Raw genomic sequence first — 15,491 nt, forward strand, 5'->3', positions numbered from 1 at the left:
CCAGTCACGCATATGAGCACCAATGGCAGCAGCGGCGGACATGGCACTCGAAAGCTTGCGAGCTTTGATGATAGCTGCACCACGCTCCTGAACATCTTTCACGAGTTTTTTTTCAATCCATTCCTTGTCTGACACGATTTTATCAAATGGTGCGCCCTTCACTGTAGCATTAGTGACATCAGGTACTTGAGTGCTTGAGTGATTACCCCAAATCACGACCTTTTTTACGTCTTTGGACGTCACTTTTGCGCTCTGTGTCTCGTTGACTTTTTCTACGAGAAACGAGCGTAAACGCTCGTGATCTAGACGCGTGAGTGCAGAAAAATTGTTGCGTGGTATACTGGGCGCATTTTCCATGGCAATAAGGCAATTTGTATTGGCAGGGTTCGCAACAACTAGCACTTTGACATCGCGATTGGCAAATTTCTCAATCGCGGCACCTTGAGCCTTGAAGATAGCAACGTTTTTTTCAATTAAATCTTTGCGTTGCACACCTTGCTGTCGTGGGAAACCACCGACGAGAATGGCAACATTCACATCATTGAATGCTACCTCTAAGTCGGACGTAGGGATGATAGCATCTACTAGATTAAAAGCGCAATCCTGTAACTCCATTTTAACACCTTCGAGTGCATTCTGGGCCGATGGAATGTCGAGAAGACGCAGCTCAACTCGTTGGTTTGGTCCAAACACCTGGCCAATGCAAACTGTAGGAGGCAAGGCATTAGACAACGAAATTTTTACATAGCTAATGGTACATTGACATACTGAGAGGTAACAACGAGTACGCAATCTGACCAGCTGCACCGGAGACGACAATCTTATAAGTAGTCATGACAATGGAAGAGTGTTGGTGCTTCGTGTTGAACTTGGATATTCGAAAGTGAGGGAAAGATCGGTCTGCCTTGATTCTGATGTGGTGAAATGATTGTTACGTTCAAAGATCAACGATCTTTGAAAGGAGCATTAAAATTTAGAGCATTATTTGAAATAGTGTCTATACTCGAAATCTGCATTGTCGTACACTGTACAAATGAGACGTCAAATCACGTACAAAGGTAGCGCAATGAACTAATAAATGGCTAGCGTTATGAACGATATTGCATATAGTATGTGACTCTCACGCATAAGCGTCAATTTATAACAAATCGACGATTGCCATGAACTCTTGGTCTTATTAGATGATTATCTTTCCTGCAGAGTATGTAAGCTAATGTCTTAAGTAGCCGCAAAGACCTTAAGTAAGCAATGCAGCCAGGTTACGCACACAGACGCTTTCATGTCAATTTATCTTGAGGACGTATACTGGCTTCAGAACTCTACGCGTATACACGCAGTTTGAGAAGAAAGAGAGCTCAGATAGTCATAAAACACCAATAATCGGCTAGTTTCTCAACTAAAATTTGAGCTGATTGAACATTTCAGTTATATATTGTACAAATATTATTGCGATATGAATTAAAAAGGTGTAAGCTCTATAGAATAAAAACTGACCTGTCCTTTATTGTATATTATTGGGCAACGGATACTGTAAAAAGCAAACTTCAATATGCATTCCGAGCCCTACGCCAAGGGCCGTTTAGAGTCAGTCAGTATGATTCTACACTAAAGTGCCATGCAAAGTGCAGCGACAAACGGTGGAAGAAAAGCCTCGTAACGGCTCGACGCTCTCTTAGAAAATGTGGCAACAAACGCCAATTCGTTCAAGGCGCCTGCTCCCTGTGTTTGGGACGAAACATCTCTAAAGGAGCCGCTGAGAAGCAAAAAGAAGACTCTTGCTTCTCACCTCCACCACCCGAGACTTTGCTCTCTGGTAATGTTTTTGTCCTCTTTCTCTTTCTTCGTGTTGCTGATAATTTTACTGTTTCAGGGTACCTAAATTTTTCAATTTATTGCACGATTGTCATCCATTTGTCATCATATATCTCGAGATTAATGACCCTAGTAATGGCTGATGAAAGTATGTCATCTCTTGGAAGAGAACATTGTCCCAAGGGGAGTACATTGCTCCCAATAATTACATCAGTAGCTTCTTTAATCGGCTGCTTTTACGTTGTGGGCACATATTGGCGGGTATTGGCACTACGACAGCATCCTGCGGGAATTATGTTTGGTATGAGTATGTATGGCGCAATTTATCAATTCTTATATTTGATAGATCAAACGTCTAGCTCCGTAAAGTGTACCGATATGAGTATCATTGTCGACTTCTTTCTCACTGGTCAAGAGACATATATGCTCATATTTGCAATCGATCTTCTTCTGGCTCTGAAAAATCCATTTTCAGCTTCAAAAGGTCAAATGACTAAATATCACATTTATGGTGGACTCTGGAGTATCATTTGTGCCGTCATATCACATTTCGACACACAGTACGCGCTCTTTAGCTTCTGTTGGCTAAATTCTAATGGACAAAGCGCTTTGAGCTCGAGCTCCTCTCATTTTCTGGATAAAGATAGCTCGAAGAACGCTTTAACGGCTGGGATTTTTTTCGCCCTGTACATTATTGTTGTGTATTGCACGTCACTCATTGCAATTATTCGCACGTGGAATACTTTTGTAAAGGGCCTTCCTGACACATTTCGAACACGAAAACGTATTCAGCGTCATTTGAAGTACTATGTGGGCTGTTATTTTGGATATTGGACATTAGTATTAGCGTGTTATGCGGTTTTTACTTTGTTACCTCATTCGAACTTGGACAGCAATGGCGGTATGAAGTGTCGAGTATGGCATCTATTATCTTGTCTATTGCTTGCAAAAGGAATGGTACATGCTCTTATTTGGACCAGAACGTCTAACATTCTTCGCATCCTAGAGCACTTTCGTAAAAACGGAACAGTTGATCTGCCTATGCAAGATGGAAATTGGGATGACAATATCAATTGGGCACTTCGACATGAAATTCTCACAAACACTACAAAAGGAATTTGTCAAAGTGTTGATCGCGCTGAACGTCAAGCACGCGCGTCTGCGGACTCATCGTTACGATCAATTTCACTCTCCGACGCCTCGTTGGAAGAAGAAAAAATAAATATATGTTCAACTCAAGACGATTATTGTGACCGAAAAGAGAGTTATACACAAATTGAAGAACTAATTCTCGAGAATCGCAATGACAATCGCTCAATCGGTCCACGAACGGATGGCGTTGTATTCAAAGATTTTGCACCTCATGTCTTTCGACGTCTTCGCGAAGAAGCTAAAGTTTCGAGTGCAAGCTACCGAAACTCATTGCAACAGACAACAAAAGAACAAGTGAGTGAAGGGAAAAGTGGTGCATTTTTCTACTTTACTCAAGATCGCAAATACGTGGTAAAAACGCTTTCAAAAGAAGAACTCAAGTTTTTTCTCGGAATTTTGCCTGCATATTATACTTTTATGAAACAAAATCCGAACACCTTTATCACGCGCTTTTTTGGATGTCATGGTCTCACGATGTATGGCAAGACGGTCTTTTTTGTTGTCATGCAGAGCGTTTTTGCCACATCACAGCAAATTCACGAGCGTTTTGACTTAAAAGGCTCATGGGTTGGTCGATTAGAAGGTCGAAAACCAACCGGAACAATTGCTACGTGTAAATTTTGTAATGCTGAGTATACAGTCGGAGGTAGCCATGACCAGCGTTGCAATGTTCGTAGAGAAGGCAACATGAATCACCAATATGATCAAGTAGGAAAAGATCTAAATTGGAATCGTCACATGGCTTTGCCGTATGCCACAGCACGTTCCGTTGCCATTCAATTGACAGCTGATTCCGAATTTCTTTGTCGTATTAATTGTATTGACTATAGTCTGCTCGTTGGCATTCATCATCGGAGTTTTAATGTATCGCACTATTCTTCCGCTGATTGCTTCGAGTCTCCACGATTTGACAGTTTTGGTAGCATGAGCAGTCGATTTCGTGTTTCTACACGCAGTGGGCGGAGTCAAAGCAGTGAATTTTACAGTTCTAGCACAAATTCTAGTTTTATCCGTAATCGTAGTAGCAGTGGAGGAAACCGAGTCGATAGAGGCCCCGGTATGGAATTGAAGGATCTTCAAAAGCCAGTGCACCAAGGTGCGCATCGAGGTATGAGTGTCGACGAAGTGCATGGTCCTGGATTGTACTATCTTGGCCTCATTGATATGCTCCAGCAATGGAACTTTCGCAAACGCGTTGAACATTTTATTCGCGTTTACATTTTGATGCAAGATCGACATGGTATTTCTGTTGTTAATCCGCGTCAGTATGCAGATCGATTCCAAGAACGTGTGGTAAAGGAGCTCATATACGATGCTGCTGCTTTGCAAATGCGTGATCCTCGTGATAGTGTATCCTTAACACAACTTCAGCTTCAAAATCAACGAAATGCTCAATTAGTCGAATCGAGTCGAACATTAAGCACTATGTTAGCGTCTCTGGATGGAAGCGCAGTGACTCTTTCCAGTCAACCTTCTGCACCTATTGAATCGATCACAAATTCGATTATGTCACCAAATATACGCATTCGGTCACGAACCGATTCTCCCTCACTACCCACTACAACAGGCGCTTGTGCTTATTCTGGACGTTCATGCGAAAATTTAAACCATAACGGAGTTGGACGACTATCTGGTGGCTTAATGATGGCATATCCAGCCACACTTCCAATGATATATTCAACTGCAAATGAAAATGTCCCATTTCACCGACATCGAAGTTTGGCTCCACTCACTCCGTCACCACGTTCTTCGTCCGATTTCTCAGGTAACCAACGCGCAATCAACATCGGGTATACATCCAGCTCCGATACAGACGCTAGTAGTCACAACAAAAACGATAAAAATTGTCATAGCAGCAATCGACTTGGTCAACTTGGACATTTAGATTTAACTAGTCCCCGCGATTACCGATTCGTGTGTACCCCAACTTTTCCGGAGAGAGGAACAGCAAGTGCTGCCACATTTTCAGCTTAGATGATATCAATAGTAGAATTAGTGCTTTTGTCATGTATTAATTTATCTTATCCTAACGACGTGGAAACATACACATGATTTCGATCATGTAGCACGTCACAAATTATATCTGTAAATGTAAGCTCCTGCTTGCCATCCCGCATGATTTTTGCTGGATTTCCTAAATGTAGCCATCCTTGACTACCACCTTCAATACCATCAGCATCCTCAACATAGCGAGCAATGGCTACGTAACCAAGCCAAATGACCTGTTGTGTACCGAAACCACAGTGAATGGGAATAATCTTGTCTCGCAGATGAACCATAATGGTGATGGTGTCGTCTGCGCCATCATTCGATGTCAGAATGACATCGTCGTTTACATCAAACTGATTCGCTGCCTCCTGGTGATCCGCAGACGACCGCGTCTTGTGTAGAATGCTCATGTTGGTGGTTTTTAAGTCATTGAATAAAAAAAAAGAATATCGGGAACAGCGAGACGATTGTCGATGGATCCGGCGGTTATCGTGCTTCTTGGCCGGCAGTCACATAGTATTATGAACTTAGCTAAAAATCTCAGACGTAATGGGTAATTATTACCAAGCGAGTTACTGTTTTATAACTTCAAAGATATAATTGGGCAAATCTGTATCCACCACTGCGAAGAGCTAGCGTTAATATACAGATGGGGATGGGATGATCTAAAATTGTCCCTGGGACGCAACACTAAGATCTATTCAGATCTATTCAGGTACAAGATGCTGCTGTGCTCAATATCAAGAATGGCATAACTACTAATCAGTGTGGCAAGCAGATGATATAAGCATTGCGTGACAGTTGTAGCCAACTGTCGTAAATTACTCTGCTATCGTGCAGAATACTGATATCTGCGGTTGTTGATCACTATTTCCGAGCGCACAAGACCCAGCACCTTTGAGCTTGGCTCTGACAATTGTTTTGGGAGTACTGTAGTACCGTATTTGTACATACCAAATCAAGACACTTAAGCCAAACCAAAGTAAATGTTAAAGTATCATGACTAGTTCTGGTGTGGAGTAAAGATAGGCCATCGTATGAGAGCTACACACAATGATTAGTAAAATCATATTTTTATTGTAAGTTAAGAGGCTCTCGGTTTCGCTTTTAGATGAAGCGTACGAGCTGATTGCCTGAACGTTAGTCTACGCGGACTCGTAGAGCTGGAGCCTTCTCTGTGTAATGTACACGGCCAACTCGTTGCATCTAGTAGACTGCTGATTTTGTACGAGGTTTTGGACGAGTCGCTGTGAGGCAATGACTTATTATCCGTAATTGGCAAAACCAATTGCGAGACAAGCCTATGCACTACGATCCTAACAAAGCAATACTTCCTGGTAAAATGCTCGTTGTCATCGACAAGGTGGGTTCCCTTTTTTAGCCATCGAGACCCAAATGCGATTACGCGTTGATCTCCACTGTCGTGAAGCACAGCATATGTTTAAGTCCATATCTTCACGGGTGACACAAAGTAGCAAACAAAGTTTTGGAGAAGCCAGAATATTTGCACGCGTGAGAATTTCTTTCGCGGCTTTCATGATCACCTTTTGTGCCACACCCTTCTACCATTAAAAATAGGGGGGTGTCGTGCCATTTCGGCATATTTTGCGCTATACGTGTGCGAATAGCTGGCCAGGTCAGACCACTTATGGGAGCCTTTTCAGGATAGATACACTGGCCAATCTACGTTAGCACTGCTCTCAAATTACTCGGTGAATATTTCGTCAAAAAAATAAAAGTGATAAACGATATATGTACGGTCTAGCTAATTCAATACTTAAATGTCTGAGTTGCGGTCTACAAATGAAAAGCCATACACTGTATAGCGTGGTATCAGTAACCGCTGTGCCTCACGCACCTCTCTTTTCCGGAGTCGCTCACCCTCACCCATACCCGCATTTGATCATGATGCTTTATCATGATGTCTTGATTTGAGCTTCGTTCTTCAATGTGTATACAGATTTATTCAATGCTAAATATTAACAATGGGGAAGATATTGATATCTATATGTTTATGACGGGAAGGTGTAATTTACTACACTAAGCACTTATACAGGCGAACGTTATGAAGCATTTTACGGTAATTGCATGCACTCATACATAATGACAACATCGTCCAAACTCCTCTCTTTTCAAATATAAAGCTCAAAATGGCTTACCGGGCCAACAAAGCACGCTAAAGCATTTTATCGAAACCACGAAATATGGATAGCATAGTATCAGGATTTGCTATTCTCTTATCGTAAATGTAAGCTTTATTAATAGGTATCCTTCCAGTCTAACGTTATTTGCTGCAAATACATTGCGGCCCGCAAGTCTTTCTTGGCACATGTTATATGGGCAAAAAATTTGTATGCTCATGTAACCTTAGAAAATCACGTTGGCTTGAAACCTTACGTTTACGAAACCCGTAAATTTCAAGTTCTGTGAGGTCTCATCGTTGCGTGACACACACAATGTGGCAGAAGCTGCGATAGTCCACTCAAAAACCTGGTCAAAAATCATACTTGCTTCTGTAATCGTTGCACTTAAGGCACTAGAAGTGCTGCTGAGGTCTTGTCTTTTTTACGTATCTATTCGTTTGACTGCAAAGTCAGAACAAACGGAAGTGCCCAATCTTGATTTTCATGGATATCCAGAGACTGATCATATATCTTTGTTTTAAGTGATACGTCTTCGTATCGTTTGCAGAGCAACAAATCTTGAGATTGCAGAAGCCAATTGACAAATCCGAATGGCTGCTTCAAAGTATTTGCCGTGTGAGAAAAATAATAACGTAACTCAGAATTGTAATAAATGGTATTTACATGCTGTAAAGCATATTGATTGCCATAGTTTGCATATTTTAAGTCTGATTACGTAAAAAACGTGAGCTATTCACCGAAACAGATCGACATACTATTTATTTGGCAAAGATGGTTCAGAAGATTGTGTAGGAATCAGCTTAAACTAATCGATATCTCAAAAAGTGGATATCACATCACGCACGTCCTTTGAAAATTGAGAGAGAAAGTGTCATTGCCAGTGATGCTGTCCATATTAAAAGTGTTTGCTTATCGTCTTAAAATGTAGACATTGGGCTATCATTGACATGGTACTGTGTCGGACCATGTTAATTGCTTACGATGAGTACACATTCTATGGCGTAGTTTAGTACTGTGCATTCAAAACAACTTTGACAGTGTTTGATATTGGATTGACAGCTAAATTATTGATCTTACAGTCGTACAAGCATCGGAATCCCACGTTAATTATTAAACGCTTCTGATACAACTACCTGACATGCAAAAAGGCCCACGAGTCTATCTGACTAGCGCCGGATCCATTTCATATCAGAATTTGATCAGACCAATTGCTGAAGTGAAGCGCACACTGTCACTCTTGGTGTCTCGTCAAACCCATTTAAACCTTCTCTAGTGGATATGCCTCCTGTAGATGATCCTTGAATTGGTTGTCATTAAACGGGACCACGGCTGATCCAAAGTTACTGTCTTCATTAAGAGCATCACGAGCCGGATCTGTGAGTTGATCCCACAAGATCAATTTCTGGTATTGACCATTATGACCAGTGAGTCGTATATTCGACGAGCGCAGACCAAATTCAAAATATTCAAATCGAAGGGATGTGTTGGAGATTACAACGTTGGATCCTACTTGGAGTCTGGCAAAATCATTCAAATCCAATTTCGTAACTGTTTTATAACGAGTATCGGACTTGGCCATGGAGACCGCTACAATCGTGGGAGTCATTGATTTCAAGTCATTAAGCCACACTACAACACTTTTCCAGTCGTGACGTTGTATCGGGAATCCAAGCCAAAAACGTTTTGGAAAGTACCATGCGTACATGATAGCCGAGAGATTTTCGTACGACCCTATACGACCATAGATTTGAGAGCCATGGCGAGCATACGTGCATCCATCGTTTCCATTACTACCCTTCAATCCATCACTGACCTCTCCATCAGCATCTACGGCAGCATATGGAACACAGACGACCATCGATGTATACAGAAGAGGTTTGTACTTGAGAGCAAGTTTTTGTGTGGCACATGTCGGTATGGGCTGAGGAAATGGCTCGATCTTGTCAGGATGCACACACGTAGCACAAACAAACAGTGAGGCGAAAAGTACCACAGCGAAGGCTTGTACTTTCATATTGACAGAAGAAAGTGTGAGTTGGTCGTGTGGGGGTCTACGCAGGTGGTTAACTCACTTTATGCAACTAATTTTGTCCCGCAAGTAGAAAGTGGCACAAAATATTAGAGTATGATTTCTAATCATGAGAGATATTTGCCAAATGTTGATGCTTAGAGCTGCCTCTGAAGACCGAATCTCTTTATAACCTAATCACCTTGACATACTGACTCTCATTCTTTTTCGCAGTTTAATTGATAAAGTCAGCGTCAAAGTGCGTCTATTTTTGAAAGAATAGTATCATCTGGGAAAATTTGAAAGACATTATCTGTTGATAGTAATATGCGAAGAAGAATAGAAAGGAACATTCAACCGTTAAATTTAATATATATCGGCTAGATATATCGAGTGCTGTACCCAGTTGGAATAATTTTTATGACATAAGATATAGCAGGACACTTGTCTGACCATACTGCGAAAAAATCTGTAGGTGCACAAAAGATAGTGCTCTAGCAACTTTTATTAATCTTCCTTTAACGATAGACATGTCAAATTGTTGATATTTGTCTGTAAGAAAGAGTCTTCAGCAAACTGAATTTCAGTTGTAGGGTCGTCTCAATTTGCTAATTAGAAAACTCGTAAACCTTCCGACTATCTGGGTAAGTTGTGAGTTTAATTCGGGCTACAAAGTAATAATATACACTGATTCATGAGTCTAAAAGTAGCCTTTCTAAGAGTAGTTAACCGGATCTTGGAAAACATCGTACAGACATACGTTATGGGATACGAACCGGGTATACGTTACTACATTATGCCGTGCATGTACAATTTACTTTTATGCAATGTGTGACAATGGAGCTCCAGGCATGTGGTAGCATAATGCAGTACATAATTCTAAATTGTATAAGTGATTCGTAATATTTTGAGTTAGCCTTATATGACGCTATAAAAATGAATAGCGAAACTCAGTACTAAGTTATATCGAGGTAAGTACAATGAGTCAATATTGTAAAATTCACATTGCGAATTGGATATTCATAAGTACCAACGAATCGGTATTCTTGAAGGTGATGAGATTTCGTAAAGGAGAGGTCCAAGTTTACTAGCCGTCCGCTAATGAAGAAAGACAGTTTTGAAACATGATAAATCGTATACATTTAGCATTTGTCTGATTGAAACTGATCCTAAATATGTAACTCTGTGAGATAGCAAAGCAATCTGATGACTTAATTACGCTAGAGGCTCTCGGTTCAGCTTTTGGTCGGAAGGTACGAGCCCGACTGCTGTGCGTTTGTTAAATCGGGCTCTTCGAGCCGAAAAATCCTCTGCGTGGAGTACTGGAAGAAAGAACTCTCTGAAGGCACTAGGGTGATGGACCTCAGCCATGCTGAGGAGATAAAAAATGAGCCTTATTGCTGATGAGCAGCCCCGTAACACTCGCATAAGTTTCACATGAGGTAGTGCTAAAAAACATTTGCGGCTAGTGTTCCCTTCGCTCTTGGCTATGAGGTACGATGGACTGGGCTCCCAAGGGCAAATTTTAACGGAATTTCACGTGCCCTAGTAGGAAGATTTTTAGCAATTAATAAAACCACGTCTCCGACCTCAAAGTTTTAACATTTCTCTGCCTCTTCCGTCAGCATATTCTTTCTGCATGTCTTGGCGTTCAGCCACCATCGCATCGCGAAACGTGTCGTAAGACACTCAGTTTGGTAGACAGGAATCATCGACTTCTTTACGAATTGTTAGAGGGCTGACATCAGCTAGCTGCTTGGCTATATCTCCCCCACCAAGCCCTGAACCATGGGATGATGACGTCAGCGAGACGCGAGGATTAACGAGCCCGTTCACGTAGAATAGCGGGTAGCCGGTAAACGAAGGCACTGCATTGTTCAGAGCGAACTCTCCGAGTGGCAGCATAACGCTCCAGCGCCTCGGAGTCTCAGCGCAGACGCTGCGAAGGACGTCCTCGACGATGCGATTTACGCGCTCAGTTTGACCATCGGTCTGCGGATGGTCTGCTGTTGACATATATAGCTTGGTGTCCAGCACCTTAAAATCGTCGACCAAAACTTCCCAGTGAAGCATGGGTCTCTGTCAGAGACAATTGACTCCGGGAGTCCATGTCGTCGAAAGGCAAGATCCACAAACAGCGTCGCTATACCGACACCGTCGATGGTGTCCGGTACCGCCGCAAGATGAGCCATCTTGCTCAAAAGGTTGACGAAGATCACGACACCCGTTTTGCCCGCCGAGTCCTTCAGTAGGCCAAACACAAAATCAATATTCATGGACTGCCAGCACCCGAAGGGTACCGGCAAACTGGATATCGACGCCGCTGCATTCGGAGGGGGGGTCGCCCTTTCACACGCCTCACACGAGCGCACATATGTGCTCATCCATCTGTACAGTTTGGGCCACCAGTAGTGACAACTCACAGAGCTATAGGCCTTCTCACGACCGAGACGACCACTGAGTGGGATGTCTTTGGTCTTTTAGCGGATACGGTACTTCAAATCCTCTTCGTGAGGAACCACAATTCGTGGCGTATCCATCGAGTCAGCGCTATAAACCATATTTCTTAATGAATATCGGTGCAACCGCGCACGCAGTCATGACGACGATTTCTTATCCGAGTCTCCAAACCCCCATGATCCCGAGAGCCCGTAGCAGCGCTACGCACAATCATCACCCGCGTATGCGGCGCAGATCTGGTACGTCACTGACGGTGTCACCGTCGTGACATGAGCAGCTCATAATCTGGTCTGCGCGACAACGCATCAGCCAAAACATTCTGCTTTCCTGGCTTATACTTCACCCGAAGTTATATTCTGCGATGAAGAAAAGCCACCTGGCCATTCTCTGCGAGAGGTGATGCGACTGAGTCACAGTGCACGATCTGTGTAGATCACGAACAGCCTGGAGCCGAGCAAATGAACCCTGAACATAACAAGTGCATACTTCATCGCAAATAATTCCTTGTCGTGAACTGGGTAGATTTCTCTGCAGCCTTGGGCTGAGATTTGGACTTGATCACCCGATCTCGCCTCTCGGCGTCTGCTTGCAGTAGTGCTCAGCCGATGGCAAAGTCGAAAACGTCACAGACGGCACTGAGAGGACGACCCGTGCCTGGCTACGCCAGAACTGGTGCATGAGGGAGGCTGTCTTCGACCCCGTCGAAAGCCTCTCGATGCTTGGTGTCTTAACACCATTCCGCATCCTTCTTAAGGAGATTCGACAATGGTCGTGCCATTTTCGCATAATTTTGTGCTATACTTTGCAAGTAGTTGGCAAAGCCAAGCCACTTGCGTCAGTCCTTTTGTTCTTTGGAACAGGCCAGTCATCAATAGCCTCAACCTTAGCGGGAAGCGCCCTAAAAAGGGGTTTCTTCGGCGTCGAAGATGCACTTGTCTACATCAGCGTACAGCTTATTCGTGCGCATACACTTGAACACCGCTTTTAAATGGACGATGTGGCTCTCTACATCCGTCCTTCCGTGTTCTGCACGACTGTGGACCACGATGTCGTCGAAGTAAGTCTGTGCATACGCCCGGTCGGGCCTGAAAAAATGCATCACAAGACGATTAAATGTTGCTGGTGCATTTGACAGTCCTTGGGCATCACCAGCCACTCCTAGAGAATGCCGCTCAGCCTCACCGCTTTCAGCTGAATATCACTCGCTCTTATGAGCATTTGGTAATACCCATCGACCAAGTCGAGTGCGATGTACTTTGTACAGCCAACCAACTCCTGTGCAGCAGAAAGTGGGGCTAACGCGGACGACGCTGAGTGCGTGTCCCCACTGGTCTCACCCAGACATACAACCTCTGCGGATAGGCGACGGCGACGCCGCATGTTATCTGCAAGACGCCGGACGTCGACCCTGACCCAGGATGTGCCTACCTTAGACGACAGCATACAGTTATACACCCACGTCAACGGTACGACGGCGGAGGAAGACGACGACGTCACCCTCGGGGCTTTTCCTGCGTTGAATGCTCTTCTTGAGCTGGACGAAATGTCTCTCGAAGAGTTTAATGGTGCCTTGAAGGCAGGCTACTTAACCGAAGTGGTCATTATACGACCAGCAGTGGAGATCAACTCGTCATCGCTTCTGGATGGAACTATCCTGGAGGACACCAAAAGGGCGCTGAGTGCACAAAGTGGAACCAGCGGATTCGTACTATCTTTTGATGAAGGAATTTCAGGGCGTCGGCTCCAAAGACTCACCGTCGGTCCTACCTCCGGACCGAGGTGTGTGTCATGAGATCGACCTAGTTCCGGGAACCAAATTCTGCGTAACACGCCAATGGCCCCTGCCCGAGGAGCAGTGCGACGACAATGACGCCATCTTCCGTGCGGTTCACAACACAAGAATGGTGCGTGATAGCAAGTCTCCCCATTCGACACCCACATTTTGTGTCCGGAAACCAAATGGCAAGTCGCGTATCGTTCACGCTCACAATATGCTGAACGCTGCCATCATTCCGGCACAGACATCGATTCCTAAAAAGAATGTTCTCCAGAACAATCCTTGATGCTATTAACGACATCCAAAGAAAAACTGCCAGCCCCACAGTCTTCGTCCAGTGGATAACGTGTAACTTCAAGCGCATCTGAAGGACCTTGCCCAAGATGCCTCAGGCCTGGTCCGACCATGCAACTCGTGGCATGCAGCGACTGCTTTAGAACTTGAGCAGTGCTCATTGGATTACGTGCCACTCCATGTGAATCACTTGGGCCTCGCCCTCGATGCCTCAGCCCTTGGCCGACCACGCCACGCATGGCATGCAGCATTTGCTTTGAAATTTGAGCAGCACTCAGTGGGTAACGTACCACTCTTTGCTCAGTCTACAAGTCATGCTCGGGAGCCCTGTCCGATACACCTTCGGTTTTCACCAACTCGAAAACCTTGAAATCCAGCACGTTGACCGTCTCAGTCCAATAAGGGTTTTGCCTCCTGATAGAGGTGGGTTCATGGCTCACCAAAGCTCCGCCAGGAGACATGCGCGTAGTGTTCAAGGTCTTCGACCTCCAGTCGATCCATGGCTCATGGTGTTCCCGCCATGTCGTACTGCTCTTGAACACGGAACATGTCTGCAAGCCGGGCTTGCTGGTCGTGGAATTGACCGTAAAGGGCTTTGAAAAGCCAAGGAAGATCCTGATCGACCCCGGGGCGTCGGGCAATTATGCTCGACGCTACACGATAGAAGGAAGTCAGCTGTATGCTGAGGCGCAAAAGGCGCAGTTAAGTGACATCGTCACTGTTCGCTTAGCAATGGGGACATGTGTCACGTTGCCGAAGGATCCGGTGAACCGCAGTGTCAGGGCTCTTAACCTCGATAGCGTGGAATGCTGCTTAGTCTCAGACTTGGATTCAAGCTATGACCTCATTCTTGCGGAGCTCTTCGGGGCTAGGCCCTGCTGACCTTTTCTTCCTTGAGGTTCAACAGAACTTGCCCCGCGTCTACTGGGTGTTGTTGTATCTCCGCGACAAGCCAGACTAATTAGAAGCAAAACGTTGATATGATAAGCCTTGACACGCCTTGTGCAGGGGACAACCAATCCGAAGGTGACGGGTGTTTACACAGACAAAACACCACCGGGTATTCGGAGTTCTGCCTCCTCGTACTCTGCATAGCTAAGATCTATCGGTTCAGGCCCGCTCGCTGAGCTGCTAGAGTGTGCATTCCAGCTAAGTCTTGAATTTGAATTTGGCATTCAATGCCACATTACCTGCTTCATAAAAAAATGGGTATACACGGAAGACCTTGATTCTGGCCACACCAGTGCGAAGGCCCTCCATGAAGACGATAAATGTGGCCGCCTCAGGAATAGGATCAGCTACCATGCATGCAATAAGAGTACGCAACTCTTGGAAAGTCCACCAGCTCCTTCTTGCCCTGTCGGGTGGCAAGGAAACGCGATATGCCTGGTTAGGCGGTGAGAACACTCGTGGAAGCCTCAGCTAAGGAGACGCCGCTTCGACCAAAGCGCCGAACGTCAGTGCCCATTCAAGCGCTATACCCCTGAACTTGGAGATAGCTAGCGCCATGCGCTGTTGTTCGGTCCGAAGCATGACAGACGCCATGGCCATCTCGACTTCTCTCACCCAAAGCAGAATATTCTCTCCATCCTTGCCCTCGAAAGACTTAACACACACCATGAGCGATTTGGGTCGGGAAGAGTCATTCTGGCATCATGAACGCTGTCAACGCCGTCATCTGCTACTGTGGTTGCTAAGACAGAGCATTTCCATAGCTTGAAAATACCTCTATGTGCGCGCTGATCGCTTCAACTCCTTGTGAAGCGAGGTGTTGCACGCCCTCAGGGCCAATCGGAGGCATCAGCTTCTTGATCCCGTCCTGCATGCGTTGAAGCAGATAAGAGAACTGCCCAAT

The 15,491-nt window shown here is 44.7% G+C and overlaps 4 protein-coding genes across 4 annotated transcripts in view; 1 reads left to right on the forward strand and 3 right to left on the reverse strand.

The window, feature by feature from the left end:
* PHALS_01210 (malate cytoplasmic-like) overlaps window positions 1-835 on the reverse strand; it is a gene marked incomplete at both ends in the record, with an annotated part of 955 nt that extends 120 nt beyond the window's left edge. Inside the window, 2 exons of the mRNA XM_024731031.1 lie at window positions 21-707; window positions 769-835. Of these exons, the coding sequence (XP_024581249.1) occupies window positions 21-707; window positions 769-835 (754 nt within the window). The remainder of the gene's footprint in view (window positions 1-20; window positions 708-768) is intronic.
* A 780-nt stretch (window positions 836-1,615) lies between these two features.
* On the forward strand, window positions 1,616-4,938 carry PHALS_01211 (Phosphatidylinositol-4-phosphate-5-kinase (Pi-PIPK-D8/GPCR-PIPK/PiGK8); the record flags this gene model as incomplete). The annotated part of the gene is made up of 3 exons (XM_024731032.1): window positions 1,616-1,637; window positions 1,709-1,813; window positions 1,871-4,938. 3 exons carry the CDS (start codon window positions 1,616-1,618, stop codon window positions 4,936-4,938), a joined length of 3,195 nt encoding a protein of 1,064 aa, XP_024581250.1.
* A 47-nt stretch (window positions 4,939-4,985) lies between these two features.
* PHALS_01212 (HISTIDINE AMMONIA-LYASE) lies at window positions 4,986-5,363 on the reverse strand (the record flags this gene model as incomplete). The annotated part of the gene is made up of 1 exon (XM_024731033.1): window positions 4,986-5,363. One exon carries the CDS (start codon window positions 5,361-5,363, stop codon window positions 4,986-4,988), a length of 378 nt encoding a protein of 125 aa, XP_024581251.1.
* Window positions 5,364-8,355: 2,992 nt separating this feature from the next.
* On the reverse strand, window positions 8,356-9,111 carry PHALS_01213 (NLP-like protein; the record flags this gene model as incomplete). Its single annotated transcript, XM_024731034.1, has 1 exon — window positions 8,356-9,111. One exon carries the CDS (start codon window positions 9,109-9,111, stop codon window positions 8,356-8,358), a length of 756 nt encoding a protein of 251 aa, XP_024581252.1.
* Between the last annotated feature and the right edge of the window lie 6,380 nt (window positions 9,112-15,491).

This window comes from Plasmopara halstedii (genome assembly GCF_900000015.1).
Source record: "Plasmopara halstedii genome assembly, contig: Scaffold_1343, whole genome shotgun sequence".
Classification (NCBI taxonomy): domain Eukaryota; phylum Oomycota; class Peronosporomycetes; order Peronosporales; family Peronosporaceae; genus Plasmopara; species Plasmopara halstedii.